This window comes from Vipera ursinii (assembly GCF_947247035.1).
Source record: "Vipera ursinii genome assembly, chromosome: 1".
In the NCBI taxonomy this organism is placed as follows: domain Eukaryota; kingdom Metazoa; phylum Chordata; class Lepidosauria; order Squamata; family Viperidae; genus Vipera; species Vipera ursinii.
This window is the reverse complement of record NC_139512.1, coordinates 26,751,619-26,771,062: the sequence shown is the minus strand read 5'-3', so window position 1 is coordinate 26,771,062 and position 19,444 is coordinate 26,751,619. Positions and strand designations below refer to the sequence as shown.

The 19,444-nt window shown below is 44.2% G+C and overlaps 1 protein-coding gene across 1 annotated transcript in view; it reads right to left on the bottom strand.

Moving 5' to 3' along the window:
- Positions 1 to 19,444, bottom strand: part of DAAM1 (dishevelled associated activator of morphogenesis 1) — a 171,626-nt gene that overhangs the window by 24,110 nt on the left and 128,072 nt on the right. The window contains exon 16 of the mRNA XM_083370178.1: positions 4,378 to 4,481. Coding sequence (XP_083226304.1) covers positions 4,378 to 4,481 — 104 coding nt within the window. The remainder of the gene's footprint in view (positions 1 to 4,377; positions 4,482 to 19,444) is intronic.

The window sequence follows — 19,444 nt, the reverse complement described above, 5'->3', positions numbered from 1 at the left end:
ACTTTTGGTCTAGCACTTTAATCACTGCACCAAATATTATATTATATATAAACTTAATAGTTAATTATTTACACCAGGCACAAATACTTGGTTTTGCACAGCTTTCTATGAATTTTGCTTGGTGCTGTTCTCTGTGATTCGTGAAATTTAAAAATTACAAATGTCCCATTGGAAGAAGAAAGAGAGGGATGTTTCTTCAAGCAGGTAAGGCTCTTAAATCAGGGACTGGAGAATAAGAAGAGACTGGACAACCACTTGTCTGAAATAGCACAGGGTCGCCTGCTTGAGCAGGGGTTTGAACTAGAAAATCTCCAAGGTCCCTTACAACTCTGTTATTCTGTTAAGAAACCAGCTTCACAAAGTTTATTTCTATACGAGACCAATTGACAAACAGCATGTACAAAATGCCTCACTCATGAATATGTTCTCGCATACTATTTACTACTGTTTCCAACTATGAGTCAACACGGAACTCTTCTGGGAGAGATGTCTTGATCCAAAGTTAGGCATTAGTGGATAGAGTTAGTGGACTGCTTGTAACTGGAAGATCCATCATCTCGCTTCAGAGATTTAGCAAGGTTAGAAGTGGTGAATCCTTTGATAGAGTTTCTCTGTACCTTTAGCCTACTGTGCTTTTTTCACTACTCTGCTAACAACAGTGAGCACAGCAAGAGGTGTTTCTTAATTGCTGTAGAGTTTCATCTCAGCTGATGTAACTGTGGGGGTTTGCCAGTGGTATCCTTAAAACACAGCCATTTTATCCTCCATTTTACATTATTTCTGATGGGGATCAGTGCAGGGGTGACTTTTATTTATAGCTCTCATTCTTAGGTATTAATGCTAATATGAACAGAAATTACAACTATCTAAGTATATGACTGTTTCAAAATTCGGGCAAGAAATTAAACACACCATGATTAGTGAGCACATTCTTAATTTAATGAATTAAATAATTCTCTGGTTATTTTGCCTGTTTTTTTATTTATTTATCTTGCAGCAGATCTTGGAATGTCTGTCAGTCAGTCTGTCTATCTATCTCTATACTGTAAAATTTGCTACATTTCTAAATGTTACCTTTATGCTGCATTTAATTGGATTCATTTTCCTTTTTGGTTAGTTAATAAATAAGCATTAACAAACTTATAGCGATCTATGTGTATGTGTGACAGAGTGGAGAGCGGAAACTTGGGAGTCTGCCCTTGGCAGTGAAATGAATAATGAATTAGGGAAATAAATATTTTGCAAGAGGTTCTGTATTTCTCTCCAAGGAGTGGACTCTGGAGCCTGCCTGCTCTATGGACTTGCAAAGAATCATTGCTGTGTCAGCAAGACTGTCTTGGGGTTTTTATGTATGGGAGGTGTTTGGTCCTCACACTCTAGGCCTGGAAAAACAAAGATACACAAACCCTGCACGAAGATGCCCCTTGAGAACATTTATAGGAGGGGATGGGGAGGGAGATAGGAAAATCTCTTCTTTGACAACGCAGGGGGGAGGAGGCCAGCAAAAGCAGTAGGCCTGTCTAGAAAACTACAGTAATTATCTTTGTTGGCAGCTGCTGCTAAGCACAGACTATTTGAGATGGAAGGTAGTTACAGTACTGGCTGTCACAAGGATTTAAATGATGAAACTTGTTGATGGGATGCCACAGCTTGCAAGAGATGTTAAAGGGGTGTGCTTAGCTTTGATGAGACAAACAGATAGTCTTGTGAGGGTTAAAATAGAAGGAAGGGTGCATAACTTTAACAGGTTCAGAATATACTTTTGGGGTGGGGAATGTTTTGCAAGCAGAGCCAAGCCACTGCAGAAAGACTTTTGACAGATATATAAAAGGAAAGTAATATTTTCCTAGGTAGTTTCTTATTAAGAAACTGGATAAATCTGTGTTGCAGAGCAACTTTAAAAACTGATCAGCTATTGAGGGTCTGGAAAGAATTATATCTGGAAGAAAGGGAAAGCACCAGGTGCTGACTAGTTATGCTTCAATATGAAAAGCATAGGCCTGTGCCAGGAAAAAGGCTTAGGAATAGCCAGTGGTGTGCTGATAAAGGCATAACAACTGGCTCTACTGCCACTGCTGCATTGCATGGATAGCTACCAAACAGCTGAGGGAGGGAGGACTAGGCATCATGTCTCAGCTGGGAATTGCAGAATATTTAACTATCAGCTCTCCTAAGCTGGCTCTAGTACACCAAATCTGGGCATGGCAAATCCACCCACTCTGACTTTTCAATACCCTTTTCAGTGGCAACACTGTTGTCTTTAACTTTATGGAAAGCAGTACTCTCATCATCTGAGAAGAGGGAGTGAATCCAGCAAGTTTCATGTGTGTGTGAAGAATGTCAAAGTCATAGGACGCTCCCTTTCCATGAGGAAGCCGGAATGGTAAAATGGCTTGGAGAGAATTTCTAATCAGAGAGTTGGGTGGGAGATGGCCTGAAAACTGAATGAAATGAAGCACAGGCATTTTGAGCTTCCTCTGAGAAAGCATCTGAGGAAACAATCAATATTGCCACTCTGAAATGGATTTATTTGAGATGCAAGGCCTGGAATCTAAGCTGCCCAAGTTCAGGGTGTGTTATTTTAGATTCTGGAATAGTGGAAGCACATGAAACAAATGAAGATTTGAAAACTGGATCTTAAACACACTGAAATTAAGGAAGATGCAATTAATTAAAGAGTGTTGCTAAGCCTGACCACCACCATTTCCATTAGAAAAACAGTGCTGGATCAAACTACCTTTATCTAATCCAGCATCAAGTTTCTCCTAGTGGCCAAAGAGATCCTTTTGGGAAGTTTATAAATCAAGGTGATAGCAGCTGGTATTCAGAGTATGCTGCCAAATGATCCTCAGTAGGACTTATAAAGCCAGCGAAGGATGAGAGCTAACATGAGCACATCTAACTGAGGTGCAAAGAACAATGTCTAGGTTTGTTCAATACAGTTTAAGAATCAACCCCCAAATGCAAAACCATATATGGACATATTACATTCATAAGAAAGAGGTGGGAGGGTGGAAAACTATTTCCTAGTTCGAGAAGAAATCTAATATGACCTCACTGTCCAACCATTTTTCCCAGAGCTAGAGATCAAGGCAGAAAGAGATAAAATATCTAGCAAGGCTGAAATTTTCAGAGATGCATGCCAACAATATCTGGTTTGCTTTATAAATGTACAGAATAAATAAAGAGCTGGCTTGACGATCAAGTGTAAAATCTTTCCTTAATTCAAAAGAGCAAGAAGAAAAACAGTTACAGTGTATTTCAACTGTAATTGTCTAGATATTTCACATGGTCCTCCCAGATGAAAATATGTAGAATTGGCGTATTCACAATATATGAATCTCAAACTCAAATTTATCCTCGTAGCCTCTGTCAGGTAGGCTAGCCTGGAAGAAACACAATGGCATTAGCGTCGCCCTCTCCACACCATCCCCACTGCAAATAATTCCTGCTGATCTCCTCTGCCACATTTGAAAACAGTATGGTGCACGCAGGTCAACACATTTTTTAACAGGCAGAGAGGGAAAAAGATTTCTGCACAGTGTCGGTGGCTAAAATAGTGGATTCCAATTAAACTCTAATTTGGCTGCTTTCAATTCTGGGTGCTGCATTGCTCTGGATTGTGCACTGAATCAATTCTGGGTGCAAGGATGGCAATCACTACTTAAAATAATTGGAGCATTTAAACACATGGATACTGAGAACACAATTATATATTGGAGGATTACTGGGGCAGGTGGAAGACAAAACTTTTACACAGTGGTCATTCAAACATACATTGTTGCTGCCCTTTCTGCAATTCAGAAGCACATTTTTTTGAATTGGGTGGTACCATACAGATAATTATAATTGAAGTCTAAAGATCTGTGCAGCAGCCCAAATTACATCTCTTTGGCTATTGTCTGCATTTTTTTATGTTTAAAAAGCCTGGATTTGCAATTGTACAGACTCTCCTCAATACATGCTGTTTTTTCTACATACAGTACAATCTTCTTTTTAGGGATAAAGCTGTTCCCAAGTATACTTTTTTGAGCCACTTTTTGAGCAGACTGCAATGGATGCCAGACCTCTCTTCTTGAGGCCACAGTGGAGTTTCTTTCTGGGTTGACTCCACCTTAGATCCTCTGGTAATCAATTTCTTTTCATTTCCTATTTGTGGCCACTGGGAGTTGCAACCACCATGAATCTATCTAATCTTGCTATAGGCAAATATATAATGTATAGAATGCTGTCTGTCTCTATAAAAGAAAATGAGCACCAAAGAGGCATGGCCATCAAAGAGATTTTCAATCTTTCAGAGAATATCAGAGAATGTCTTACACAGCAAGGCTCAAGAGGACTTGTCCTTACAAAAGAAGGGAAATGCATTAGTGATACCTTGAGAGCAGAATATTGCAGTTCTGAGCCCTCCGACCATCTATTACTGAAAGCTCCTTGACTTTATGCCTGGAACTCAGTGTGTCATCAAGGGAGTCTTCTTTCTACAAAAGGCATGAAAAGAATCCATTAATAAGTAGATGCGCACTGATATTTTAGAAGTTCTGGCACATGCCAATATCCCAAACATCAGTCAAGAAGCTTTACTAAGGCTGCTGATTAAACTGTAACGGAAAGACAATAATCTATTCCATAAATTGGAAGGTTATCCAGAAGAAGAAAAAACAGGCTATTGGTTACAAGTGAATAAATATTTATCCAGATGGAAAGATTTAAGAATCCACAAACAAAAGACAGTGAGGAACACAGATCGTCTTTTCCTGGATATGTTGTGACATTTTATTTAGAGTTGGTTGCTATCAGCTGAGGTATTGCAAAGGAAACTTTTCATGATGCTTTAAATGGAAGAGCCCTTGTCAAATGGCATAATACCTTCCTCATATGCAAAAGATTCCAAGTTTAGCCTCTAATATTTCCATCTGAGATGTGTAACAATCTGAGATGTGTAACAGCCTGGGTGTGACAGACTTTAACCTGTCAAGGCAGGTAGTACTGGGATGGACAAAAAGTTATTCCAATTCCGGATAGAGCTTTTTTACCTTCAACATTGAACAAAGAGGTGGAAAGTTATCTGCCAAATCAGATTTTTGATCCATCCAGTCCTGCATTGTCTTTTCTGATTGGCAGAAACTCTCCAAAATTTTCAACAAGAATCTTTGCAAGTTTGATATCAAAGATCTTGAGCCTGGGACCATCTGGATGCAAAGCAGATATTCTATGGATCTGCTCTTCAATAATTGTAACAAGAAAAGATGGTAGGACCATGATTCAGTTACGGAGGGGTGGGGGGGGGAAAGGTAACATGGGATGAGTTCAAATCCAAGAATGGACAAGCTTGGATTCATTGGGATAGCAGTCTTTTCAAATTTCATGCCCAATAAAACCCAGCCAGAATGTCATTCAAGGTTGATACAGATGAAATCAAATATATCTGAGGATTCTGGAGAAAAGCTGGTTCAACATAACTAAACAATTGTTTGACTGCAGCCACAGAAGGAATTTGGGATACTCATCCAAATCTTGTTGAAAATCTGAGATAACACAACCCAAATTTCAAGTTGGTTCAGTCCATATATATACATACACTCATATATATTTGATAGTGACACAGAAGTAGTTTGTCATTATCTCTTCCAAGATGTTTCTTCTGCAGTCTAGCCCAGTATTTTTCAGACCTAGCAACTTTAAGATGTATGGACTTCAATTCCCAGAATTCCCCAATCTGAACTATGGGAGTTGATGTCCATACAACTTAAAAGTTGCAAAATGTGAAAGACACTGAGCTAACCTATTTGCATAGTCCTAAAATGTTATAGAGATGTCTCTCTATGAACTGGTCACTGTAGACCCTGCTTAGCTTGAAAGGGTCAGACAGATGCTGCAATCAACTAAGAAACATACACATGAATGTGCACACACCCAGATACACACACACATATGCACACAGAGATAAATATTTATGCATAAAGCACTCTTTGACAGACCCCAGTACTTTATGATAATTACCTTACATCCATTGGCTATATACCTGAATATTCACAAAGTCTTTCAAAATTAAAGAAATTAATTCCATTTCCACTGACCACCCCAACCCTTCCTGAATGAACCAGGGACTCTGTCTAATAAAGCACTGGTCAATTAGAAAAAAAGTTGGGGGGAAAAAGAGATAAGAATAGGTAAAAAATAAATCATAGATACCCAAGAACAGTTTAGACTGATTCTAAACTTTCACAGTATTGTAAGAGCTGAATGACACACAAAACTTCAGTACTTTTATATATCTGCTATAAATAGATTTATTTATTTATTTATTTATTGAAAAGTTTTAACATACAGTTTATCTTTAACAATCCCCCTCCCCCTCCCTTCTCCCTCCCCCCTCCCTCTCCCTCTCCCCCCCTCCCCCCCTCGACTTCCCAGAGCTAAATACAAGGTATATATAAAAAACAATCATAAACAACCATATACTAAAAACCATAAACTAGATTTATTTTTTAAAAATGGGCTTTTAGTTCTTCCATAAACATAAGGCTACATTAACACTGTCGCCAACTTCCCACGGAACTCAGGACTGCCCCTGACCTTCGCTCATTTCGCCGGGACTTGAAAACCTGGTTCTTCGAGCTGTTTGGCCCAGACTGAGGGGTTTTAATTTAATTTAACTTAATTGGGTTTTAGTTTAACTTCAGGGACTGTAATTTAATTAATAGTTTTAATTGATTTTAATTTTGTATACTATGTATTTTAATTTTTCCAGTAAACCGCCCTGAGTCCTATGGGAATAGGGCGGTATATAAATTTAAATAATAAATAAATAAATAAATAAATAAATAAATAAATAAATAAATAAATAAATAATTGTAAACCACTAAATGATTTGTGAAATAATTCTGAACAGTAAAATAAATCCTACTAAACCCAGGCCTCTTAAGCTTTTTTAAAAACAACAAAAATGCATTTAATTATTCATCAGGTGACCATATCAGCATAAACCACTTGCTCATCCAGCTAAAGATTTGGGCAGAAGCAAACTTACCTGTCTGGAGTTATTGTTGACAAAGAAGTCCTATAGCCAGAGCAGAAGCATGGGGGATAGGCAGGAAAAAAGTGTGCAGTTCAGTGGACACAGAAAAAAAAAGAACAATCACAAAACAAAAACAGAGAAAAGAGTCAAAGTACAGTTGGGAAGGATATATGTTGTGCAGTTTGCAAACAGGAAACTAAACAATCTCCACAGCATTTTGGATATTTCAGCTATGAGTATTACAATGCAAACCAAGAAGCATGGTACAACAGAGGTTAGTGAAGGAATACAACAAAAGAGAGTTAGAGGCAAGCAACAGGCACTAGTTTTAGAGGCAGTTTCATTCATCAGTCATGCACATTTCAACTGAAGGGGATGTCGGAATGGCAACCACATTAATGAGTGATTCAGTAACTGTTGTCTCCCATAGACCAATTTACACGATGCTCTTTTGAAGCCAACCTTTCAGAATCTTAAGAAGTTCCAGCCAGATATTGGTACTTAAGCTACATGAGGCTGTTGCCCTTTCTCTTCCCATATATCAGGGGTGTCAAACTCAATTTCATTGAGGGCCGCATCAGCATTGTGGTTGCCCTCAGGGGGCCAGGTGGGCATGGCCAGGGTGGGCGTGGCCTACTGGGTGGGTGTGGCCAGCTCTACATCATTCGCATCAAGGGTGCCTATGGGGGCCTGGGCAGGAGTGGGACAGATCTGAGGGTCTCTGGCAGAAGGAGGGTCTCTGGGCCAGGGCCAAGGCAGTGGGGGCCGTTCCCTCACTGTTTTCAGGATGGCTTCGCGGGCCACATGACACCACTTCGCGGGCTGGATCTGGCCCCCAGGCCTTGTGTTTGACATGTCTGCCATATATGAATGCTTGTATATGAGCATTTCAGCAATAGCATTAATAGAGTGGAGAACCACCACAGAGGATCAGCATGACTGCAACTTGGATACAAAAGAACTACACATTAACAGTGCAATCTTGGATGAAAACAAGTGCTTTTGAAATGATGGCATTGTAAGCCACTGAGAGTGACACTGGACAATGAGATGGGCAGCATATGCATTTAATAACTAAAATAAATAAAACAAAAACCAAAAAACCCTTGCATAGAATTATCAGTACCAGGAATGTCTAAAATAGTGACTATGATAGGTTTCATATGCATTACAAATACAATAGTCACTGGAATGAAATCAGAACCATAAATTAACAAGGGCCTTTGACTATAGGAGGCTTAGGAGGAATAAAACTGATAAAGATTGGAAAAGTTGCAGAGTGAGCACTAAGGATTATTAACAAGCCCATTTTTCCAAACTTCGTTGATAAAGACTGAATTGAATCCATGCACAATACTATTAATAATGACAGCTTTGCCAAATAACTCTTATGGACTACACTTTTCTAAAAGCAAGTGTTGAATATCCAACAACTGAAAAGGGAACATAATGCCTGAAAGCATTTTGAATAGCTAAATATAAATATTTTAATGATTAGTGAAAATGATGTTTAATGTTCCTCTTCTCACCAGGCACCTGGAGAGATAGAGCAGATATGCTCTCTGGTTAGAACCAGGGCTGGCAAACAATCACATTTTATGGCCTTATTTTCTGCACTATCCACACAGTACTTTAATTCTAATTCTGGCAGACTGGATAATGCGAAGAAACCTCTCTAGGCTGCACTGATGCTCTATCTGTATAAACCATCTCTGCAGTTACAAACAGGGTGACTGGGGGTGCGTATGTGCTTGGCAGACCCTGAACACGATATATAATTGAATCAGATCTCATCATTTGGTCCGGGCATCCATTACATGTAAGGATGTTCGTTGCTTTTGGTGAGCAGATGGTGATGGCAAGCGGATATATATTTTGTGTCCCTGGGGAAGTGAGAAGGGGTAGGTTTGTACGTGTAATGTATGCATTTATGTAATTACATAGGGATGGTGTATATAGGAAGACAGGTGAATGAGGGAGATGTGTTCATGTGTGTGTGCATGTATAATTGTATTTATATGGGTAATGGGGAAGTTTATGTATGTGCGAGTTTGTATGTGTGTGTGTGGAGAGAGAGAGAGAGAGAGAGAGAAAGAGAGAGAACGTTCACATATATATTCCTGTGGATAAGCCCTGAGCCGGGCCAAAACAGGAATGAAAGAGTTAATTAGCAAGGTCCATTCAAAAAGCCTTGACAAATACTTAAACATACATTTGCCTTGCCTTCCAGCTAATATAAGAGAGACAGAACCTGTGGCTCAGGAGGTTAAAACACTGCCTGATATATATATATATATATATATATATATATATATATATATATATATATATATATATATATATATATATATATATATATATATATATATATATATATATATATATATATATATATATATATATATATATATATATATATATATATATATATACTGGAAGGTGATCTTCAAACACCTATCTGTTTCAAAATGTAATGTATCTCAGATTTATCAGCTGACTTCAGGGGCTAATCCCAGTGCACTGGGCCTGTATTACAAGGTCAAAAACTTCTAAGTTTGAACAGCACAACTAGCATAGGGATTGCCTAATTTCTTCTCAACTGCTATATTGCATCCTGACCTTTCTGTCTCTGTCCACTACTCTGTTCCCATGACCTCATGATTTCAGCTTGCTTATCTTCTTCCTAATAAACTTTTAATGCATTTGGATGGAGGATCACACTCTTCCATTGGAGCACAAAAAGTACCCCTAACACCCTCTATTCTTGTAACAGCAAAACTAAAAAGAGAGGTGTTTTTTCAGAGAGGTGTTTAGAGTTTTAGAGTTCAATCCAATAGGGTTACCAATATTATCATTCTTTTTTCTATTATGTCTGAATGCTGCATTCAAGGTAATAACGAAAGTTATTTTCTCTTTTGTTTAGCAAACTGCAACTTTGGAGAGAGTGGACACTGCAGATATGTGGTTATATTCAGGTAAAATGTTTTATTGATATCTGTGACTTTTGGGCAGTCTAAGAAAAACTTAAATAAATACTTAAATTCTCATTACTCCTTTCCTGAAGCAAAGTAACCAAATTCCTAGGTTTGCTGTATAAACAATCTTGTGTAGTAATAACTGCTCACTCGGGCCAAATACTGAGGATAACAAAACAAATCAGTTCACTCTCAACAGCATTTTATCACCTATTTATTAGGTACAGCAAAAGGAATGGCCAGCTGTGCTATCATGCTGGATTTCCCAACATTTTTGGCATGTGCATGCAGGGAACTGCAATTCTAAGAGTTGCAAAGCACTCCTACACCATGCTTTTGCTTTTTGACAATTTTAAAGCAAAAATGGTATGTGCAGTCATCCTTTCTCCTACTTGATGAAATATATATTTTAGTCTTTTTGCCAAAGCTGTGTTAAATACACACCTTGGAACAATAAAGTGTGAATTTGACATGAATGTACAGCAAGTACTATAGTATTCACTGGCTAAGTTCACACAATGATAAGGCACAATGTAATGTGTCTGCATTTGATTTAGCATCTTGTATAAACCCAATTGTGTAGGTTACAAACTATGATTTATAGTTAGTTGCTGTAGCAACCCAGCCACTTAAAGTTAATAATAGAACACAGAATAGGAGGATCTTTGGAGGTCAAACTTCTGCTCAAGCAGTAGATCCTATACCAGGGGTCCTCCCTGTTCCATGGACCAGTACCAATACACGGCATGCCAGAAACCAGATCATGCAAACAAGAGAAACCCCATCCATGGGATGCAGGCAGCATGTGAAACCACGCCCCCTCTGGTGCACAGAAAAACCTCTCTCCATGGAACTGGTCCCTGGTGCCCAAAAGGTTGAGGGCCAATGCCCTATATCATTTCAGACAAACGGCTGTCCAGTCTCTTCTTAAAAGCCTCCAGTGATGGAGCATCCACAACTTCTGCAGGCAAACCATTCCACTGGTTAATTGTTGTCACTGTTAGTAAATTTCTCCTTAGTTCTAGGTCAGGGGTGTCAAATTGCCAGCCTGCAGGTCGGACACATCATCCAGAAGCCGTGCCCACCCCATTGCCAGCAATGGCAAAACTGTCCCGATATGTTGCGCAATGTCACATGACATTGCGAGTTTGACATGTCTGTTCTAGGTTGCTTCTTTCCTTGATTAGTTTCCATCATTTCTTGCCTTGCCCTCAATTAATCACAGTTAAGCAAACTATCATTTTGCTCAGTGGGAACACAATAACTGAATAGTATTGTTATACTCTGCCTTTGCTTTTATATTATTATGAAATGACCTTGAATTCTGATGATTATTCCTTAAAGACAGAACATCTGAATGCATTTTTCATACTGCCTGCAAGACAGTGTTGTTTTATTTGTCCTTTCCCTTAACAGAAAAACCGAAGTAGGCCTTTTTTTCCACCCCTTTATGAAAAAAATAGCTTTTCTTTATAAATCCAAGCATAATGCAGTGCCATTAACACAGCTTTCTTTCCTTTCTAATGGAAAGTTTAACATGAAATGCCTAAGCTGTTTTAAAGCTTTAAATGTGCTGATATGAAACCTATTTGCAGGGAAAACAAAAGCAGAGTTCCTCATATCAAGATATATATAACACAAAAGATTATAAAATACAAAGAAAAGGACATAATTCACAATAGGAATATTTCATGACATAATTGATATAGATTATATTTCTTCTTGAGCATTTGAGACAATGGTCTATACTAGACTTTTCCAGCAAGGCACTTGGTTAAGTGTTTGAATGACAACTTCCAGAATCTGCAGTAAACATGGTCTAAATAATCCTAAAGTTGTAAATGGTAAAGTTACTAATGCCCTGCAATTGAGTTTGACTCCTAGTGACTTTACCCATCATTTTCCTTGGCTATATTACAGAAATAATTCACCATTACCATCTTCTGGGATTTTTCTCTTCTTTTGAGGGTATGCTTCATCAGCATGTTGAAAAGCAAAATGAAAATAATCTGCAAAAGGGATGTTCTACTATGCAGATTTAATTAGATGGGATTGAAGAGAATCATGACCAGAATCCCACAAAATTAGCATATGCTTTATGTTTGATAAAATTTGCTACACTACTATTTTACCGAACTGTATGGTTAATGCTATTGTTTGGCATACATGCTTTAATACAAATTATTGAACTGAAATCTATCAGTCCAAATAGAGCCATTTTCAGCAATTGTGTTTAATTCTTTTCTAAATAAATTATATTTGACAATTATTTTAATTTAGTTAGTTTCCTTTCCTCCACCTCTTCTTCTGTCTTTGTATGATATTTTCAGCAATTTAAGGGAAATCTGATCTTTTTCTAACTGCAAAATTATAAAAAGTTGTAAAATTTACATACTGCAATACTTATTGTGCAGTTCTAAATTTTAATTAGTTTACTATTATACTATTTTATTCCGTCCAGTTCTCAGAGGGGCTGCCTGGACAAGCCCACATACCGTATATACTTGAGTATAAGCCGACTCGAGTATAAGCCGAGACCCCCAATTTCACCCCCAAAAACTGGAAAAAGTTATTGACTCGAGTATAAGCCGATCCGCCGTTCTGCAAGCCTCTGCCGCCAGCAGAGGCTCGATCCGCCATTTTGCAAGCCTGAATACACAGGAATACCCTGTGTAGCCGCGGCTCGTCGGCAGGTCTCCGTTCCTCCTGCCGACCTTTGGGGAGGTTTGGGCGCCTCCCCAAACCTCCCCAAACCTCGGCAGGTCTCCGTTCCTCCTGCCGACCTTTGGGGAGGTTTGGGCGCCTCCCCAAACCTCCCCAAACCTCGGCAGGTCTCCGTTCCTCCGCGCAGACCTGCCGACCTTTGGGGAGGTTTGGGCGCCTCCCCAAACGTCCCCAAACCTCGGCAGGTCTCCGTTCCTGTTTGGGGAGGTTTGGGCGCCTCCCCAAACCTCCCCAAACCTCGGCAGGTCTCCGTTCCTCCGCGCAGACCTGCCGACCTTTGGGGAGGTTTGGGCACCTCCCCAAACGTCCCCAAACCTCGGCAGGTCTCCGTTCCTGTTTGGGGAGGTTTGGGCGCCTCCCCAAACCTCCCCAAACCTCGGCAGGTCTCCGTTCCTGTTTGGGGAGGTTTGGGCGCCTCCCCAAACCTCCCCAAGCCTCGGCAGGTCTCCGTTCCTCCGCGCAGACCTGCCGACCTTTGGGGAGGTTTGGGCGCCTCCCCAAACGTCCCCAAACCTCGGCAGGTCTCCGTTCCTGTTTGGGGAGGTTTGGGCGCCTCCCCAAACCTCCCCAAACCTCGGCAGGTCTCCGTTCCTCCGCGCAGACCTGCCGACCTTTGGGGAGGTTTGGGCGCCTCCCCAAACGTCCCCAAACCTCGGCAGGTCTCCGTTCCTGTTTGGGGAGGTTTGGGCGCCTCCCCAAACGTCCCCAAACCTCGGCAGGTCTCCGTTCCTCCGCGCAGACCTGCCGACCTTTGGGGAGGTTTGGGCGCCTCCCCAAACGTCCCCAAACCTCGGCAGGTCTCCATTCCTGTTTGGGGAGGTTTGGGCGCCTCCCCAAACCTCCCCAAACCTCGGCAGGTCTCCGTTCCTCCGTGCAGACCTGCCGACCTTTGGGGAGGTTTGGGCGCCTCCCCAAACGTCCCCAAACCTCGGCAGGTCTCCGTTCCTGTTTGGGGAGGTTTGGGCGCCTCCCCAAACCTCCCCAAACCTCGGCAGGTCTCCGTTCCTGTTTGGGGAGGTTTGGGCGCCTCCCCAAACCTCCCCAAACCTCGGCAGGTCTCCGTTCCTCCGCGCAGACCTGCCGACCTTTGGGGAGGTTTGGGCGCCTCCCCAAACGTCCCCAAACCTCGGCAGGTCTCCGTTCCTGTTTGGGGAGGTTTGGGCGCCTCCCCAAACGTCCCCAAACCTCGGCAGGTCTCCGTTCCTCCGCGCAGACCTGACGACCTTTGGGGAGGTTTGGGCGCCTCCCCAAACGTCCCCAAACCTCGGCAGGTCTCCGTTCCTGTTTGGGGAGGTTTGGGCGCCTCCCCAAACGTCCCCAAACCTCGGCAGGTCTCCGTTCCTCCGCGCAGACCTGCCGACCTTTGGGGAGGTTTGGGCGCCTCCCCAAACGTCCCCAAACCTCGGCAGGTCTCCGTTCCTGTTTGGGGAGGTTTGGGCGCCTCCCCAAACCTCCCCAAACCTCGGCAGGTCTCCGTTCCTGTTTGGGGAGGTTTGGGCGCCTCCCCAAACCTCCCCAAGCCTCGGCAGGTCTCCGTTCCTCCGCGCAGACCTGCCGACCTTTGGGGAGGTTTGGGCGCCTCCCCAAACGTCCCCAAACCTCGGCAGGTCTCCGTTCCTGTTTGGGGAGGTTTGGGCGCCTCCCCAAACGTCCCCAAACCTCGGCAGGTCTCCGTTCCTCCGCGCAGACCTGCCGACCTTTGGGGAGGTTTGGGCGCCTCCCCAAACGTCCCCAATCCTCGGCAGGTCTCCGTTCCTGTTTGGGAAGGTTTGGGCGCCTCCCCAAACGTCCCCAAACCTCGGCAGGTCTCCGTTCCTCCGCGCAGACCTGCCGACCTTTGGGGAGGTTTGGGCGCCTCCCCAAACGTCCCCAAACCTCGGCAGGTCTCCATTCCTGTTTGGGGAGGTTTGGGCGCCTCCCCAAACCTCCCCAAACCTCGGCAGGTCTCCGTTCCTCCGCGCAGACCTGCCGACCTTTGGGGAGGTTTGGGCGCCTCCCCAAACCTCCCCAAACCTCGGCAGGTCTCCGTTCTTCCTGCCGACCTTTGGGGAGGTTTGGGCGCCTCCCCAAACCTCCCCAAACGTCGGCAGGTCTGCGCGGAGGAACGGAGACCTGCCGAGGTTTGGGGAGGTTTGGGGAGGCGCCCAAACCTCCCCAAACAGGAACGGAGACCTGCCGAGGTTTGGGGACGTTTGGGGAGGCGCCCAAACCTCCCCAAAGGTCGGCAGGTCTGCGCGGAGGAACGGAGACCTGCCGAGGTTTGGGGAGGTTTGGGGAGGCGCCCAAACCTCCCCAAACAGGAACGGAGACCTGCCGAGGTTTGGGGACGTTTGGGGAGGCGCCCAAACCTCCCCAAAGGTCGGCAGGTCTGCGCGGAGGAACGGAGACCTGCCGAGGTTTGGGGACGTTTGGGGAGGCGCCCAAACCTCCCCAAACAGGAACGGAGACCTGCCGAGGTTTGGGGACGTTTGGGGAGGCGCCCAAACCTCCCCAAAGGTCGGCAGGTCTGCGCGGAGGAACGGAGACCTGCCGAGGTTTGGGGAGGTTTGGGGAGGCGCCCAAACCTCCCCAAACAGGAACGGAGACCTGCCGAGGTTTGGGGACGTTTGGGGAGGCGCCCAAACCTCCCCAAAGGTCGGCAGGTCTGCGCGGAGGAACGGAGACCTGCCGAGGTTTGGGGACGTTTGGGGAGGCGCCCAAACCTCCCCAAACAGGAACGGAGACCTGCCGAGGTTTGGGGACGTTTGGGGAGGCGCCCAAACCTCCCCAAAGGTCGGCAGGTCTGCGCGGAGGAACGGAGACCTGCCGAGGTTTGGGGACGTTTGGGGAGGCGCCCAAACCTCCCCAAACAGGAACGGAGACCTGCCGAGGTTTGGGGACGTTTGGGGAGGCGCCCAAACCTCCCCAAAGGTCGGCAGGTCTGCGCGGAGGAACGGAGACCTGCCGAGGTTTGGGGACGTTTGGGGAGGCGCCCAAACCTCCCCAAACAGGAACGGAGACCTGCCGAGGTTTGGGGACGTTTGGGGAGGCGCCCAAACCTCCCCAAAGGTCGGCAGGTCTGCGCGGAGGAACGGAGACCTGCCGAGGTTTGGGGAGGTTTGGGGAGGCGCCCAAACCTCCCCAAACAGGAACGGAGACCTGCCGAGGTTTGGGGACGTTTGGGGAGGCGCCCAAACCTCCCCAAAGGTCGGCAGGTCTGCGCGGAGGAACGGAGACCTGCCGAGGTTTGGGGAGGTTTGGGGAGGCGCCCAAAGCTCCCCAAACAGGAACGGAGACCTGCCGAGGTTTGGGGACGTTTGGGGAGGCGCCCAAACCTCCCCAAAGGTCGGCAGGTCTGCGCGGAGGAACGGAGACCTGCCGAGGTTTGGGGACGTTTGGGGAGGCGCCCAAACCTCCCCAAACAGGAACGGAGACCTGCCGAGGTTTGGGGACGTTTGGGGAGGCGCCCAAACCTCCCCAAACAGGAACGGAGACCTGCCGAGGTTTGGGGACGTTTGGGGAGGCGCCCAAACCTCCCCAAAGGTCGGCAGGTCTGCGCGGAGGAACGGAGACCTGCCGAGGTTTGGGGAGGTTTGGGGAGGCGCCCAAACCTCCCCAAACAGGAACGGAGACCTGCCGAGGTTTGGGGAGGTTTGGGGAGGCGCCCAAACCTCCCCAAACAGGAACGGAGACCTGGGGAGGTTTGGGGAGGCGCCCAAACCTTCCCAAACGTCGGCAGGTCTGCGCGGAGGAACGGAGACCTGCCGAGGTTTGGGGAGGCGCCCAAACCTCCCCAAAGGTCGGCAGGAGGAACGGAGACCTGCCGAGGTTTGGGGAGGTTTGGGGAGGCGCCCAAACCTCCCCAAAGGTCGGCAGGAGGAACGGAGACCTGCCGAGGTTTGGGGAGGCGCCCAAACCTCCCCAAAGGTCGGCAGGAGGAACGGAGACCTGCCGAGGTTTGGGGAGGTTTGGGGAGGCGCCCAAACCTCCCCAAACGTCGGCAGGTCTGCGCGGAGGAACGGAGACCTGCCGAGGTTTGGGGAGACGCCCAAACCTCCCCAAACGTCGGCAAGTCTCCGTTCCTCCGCGCCCTGCCTGCCTGCTTCTTTCCGCTGCGGAAAGAAGCAGGCAGGCAAGGCGCGGAGTTTGGGGAGGTGCGCGCGCACCTCCCCAAACCTCCCCAAACTTCGGCAGGTCTCGGACGGCGGTGGCTTGGGAGAGGTGCGGGCGATCCCGGAAGCACCAAAGCCTCGGCCGCGCACAAGTCCTCGGTAAGTTTTTTTTGTTGACTGGAGTATAAGCCGAAGTGGAATTTTTCAGCCCAAAAAGTGGGCTGAAAAATTCGGCTTATACTCAAGTATATACGGTAGTTTTCTTTGCAATGTTTTTCAGAAGTTGTTTACCTTTGCCTCTTTCCTAGGGCTGAGAGAAAGTAAGGTAGGTAAAGGTTCCCCCGCACATGCGTGCTAGTCGTTTCCGACTCTAGGGGCCGGTGCTCATCTCCGTTTCAAAGCCGAAGAGCCAGCACTTGTCCGAAGACATCTCTGTGGTCATGTGGCCAGCATGACTAGATGCCAAAGGTGCACGGAACGCTGTTACCTTCCCACCACAGTGGTCCCTATTTTTCTACTTGGATTTTTACGTGCTTTCGAACTGCTAGGTTGGCAGAAGCTGGGAAAAGTAACAGGCACTCACTCTGTTACTTGGCACTCAGGATTTGACCCGCCAAAATGCCGACCTTCTGATCGACAAGCTCAGCGTCCTAACCCACTGAGCCACCACGTCCCTTGAGAGAAAGTAACTGGCCCAATATCACCCAGCTGGTTCGTGCCTAAAGTGGGACTAAAACTCACCATCTCCTGGTTTCTAGCTCTATGCCCTAACCCCTACACCAAACTGGCTCGCATGCTATGTTTATATACTGTATACATGTAAAATTAAAACAACCAAGTCAATAACTGAAGCTTTTTAAATTTATGCCCCTATTTTATTTTAAAGAAAGCTCAACATAAGCTGTTCTTTCTTTCCCTCATGTAGTTTGAAGACATGTTAATAGACAATTGGCAGCAAAGCACAGCACCAAGACTACTATCAATGTTTCCCCCCCTTACTTTTCCAAATAAGCATGCAAAAATTTGCTTCTCCAAAATAAAACAATCCTTTTCCAAAATTCATGCCAATCTTTCCTGCACAAATATTTACAAATGAAGCAAAAGTGTTTAGCATACCTGAGTCTAGCTCAGAAAATCAAAAACATCCAAATCCAAACTAATTAACATAGTGTGTTCAATCTGCTAGATGTTGCTCCAAAAGAGTCATACTCTATTATTTAACATTTACTTAAAAGATGCTTATATCATGTTTCAACAATTTTAGGGCTATTTGCAAAACTCTGAAAAATATCTGATTAAACAATAGTATCAAAATAAATCTAGCAAGGTCTGGATGGAAATAGGGTTGCATCCCTTGCTATTCAGCCACCACCAAAACAACAAAATAGAATTTCTGGCAAACCTCCAAACCTTGCAGAGCATGAGAATGTTAAGGCCAAAACAATTTAGTCTAGCATTCTATATTACCAAGGCATTTAGGAAATGCACCATATTGATTCCAAGAACAGTAGTCAATCCAGATCTCCAAAATTTGCCTTTTAAAAACTTGGGTAATCAGTGATAATAATCAAATATGAGGACAGTACATTCTGGTTTAACTGTGGAAGACCTAGCGGCTCACATCATTTCTAGGGAAAATGGAGAAAGGAAAATCCCATTTCAGCAACAGACATCTATTTTCATAATATTGTTTCACAGAAACTAAAGTGGGCTACAGTGATACCTCGGTACCCGTTGGTAATTCATTCTGGAAGACACAACGAATAATAAAACCAACGAGTATCGAGAAGACCGTATGACTTACCATGGGACCCACTATTTCAGCCAGAAGAAATAGCGAGTGATGAAGCAGCTGACATCAGCAAGTTCTTCCTTGCACGTCAACTACCGGGAGAAAGACCTATGCTGGGACAAGATTTCTACTTCAAAACGTGTCGAATACCAAATTCGACAAAAGCAGTCAAGTGCTGAGTGATGACTGTACTGAAAAACTTGCTTCCTTCAATAGTGTGTGTCTTAGCAATAGGAATGGATTGGACCTCTTCTGACAAATGACTCTGAATATCTTCTGCAAGTAAAACTGGCTCATCTACTTCTGAGGTTTTGTAGCATTGTTAAGAAATAATATATTTTGCTTTGGTAGAATACCTAGGCTTGCCGATGGAATAAAAAAGCCAAATATTTCTGTAGCTCCATGATTTTATTTACACTATTATGCCAAAGCAAACATCAAAAATTTTAACAAAAGGCAGGAGAAAAAAAGTTTTTTCTTCTTACTAGACAGTCATTCACGTATTAATTTGCTACAGAAATTGTTGTTGTTGTGTGTGTATATTTAAAATATGATTATGACTTACAAGTATTTCAGTTTAAATTACTGGGGAATCTAAGGTTTCAAATCAAGGTAACAAGCTAGCTTTCAAACCAGTAACTGCAATGCTGCCTAAATTCACTGGAGATTCCATAAAATCACTAGTGTTCTTTGCATGTGATACACAATGAAGTGCTGCTTCAGAAACTGGAACATCTGTATGCATATGTAGAAAGTTATCAGTTGTTTGATCATATATTTCTAGGTTTCTTGAATGTGAGTGAGCCTAGTTCCCGGAATACTTATTAGCATTATACTTATT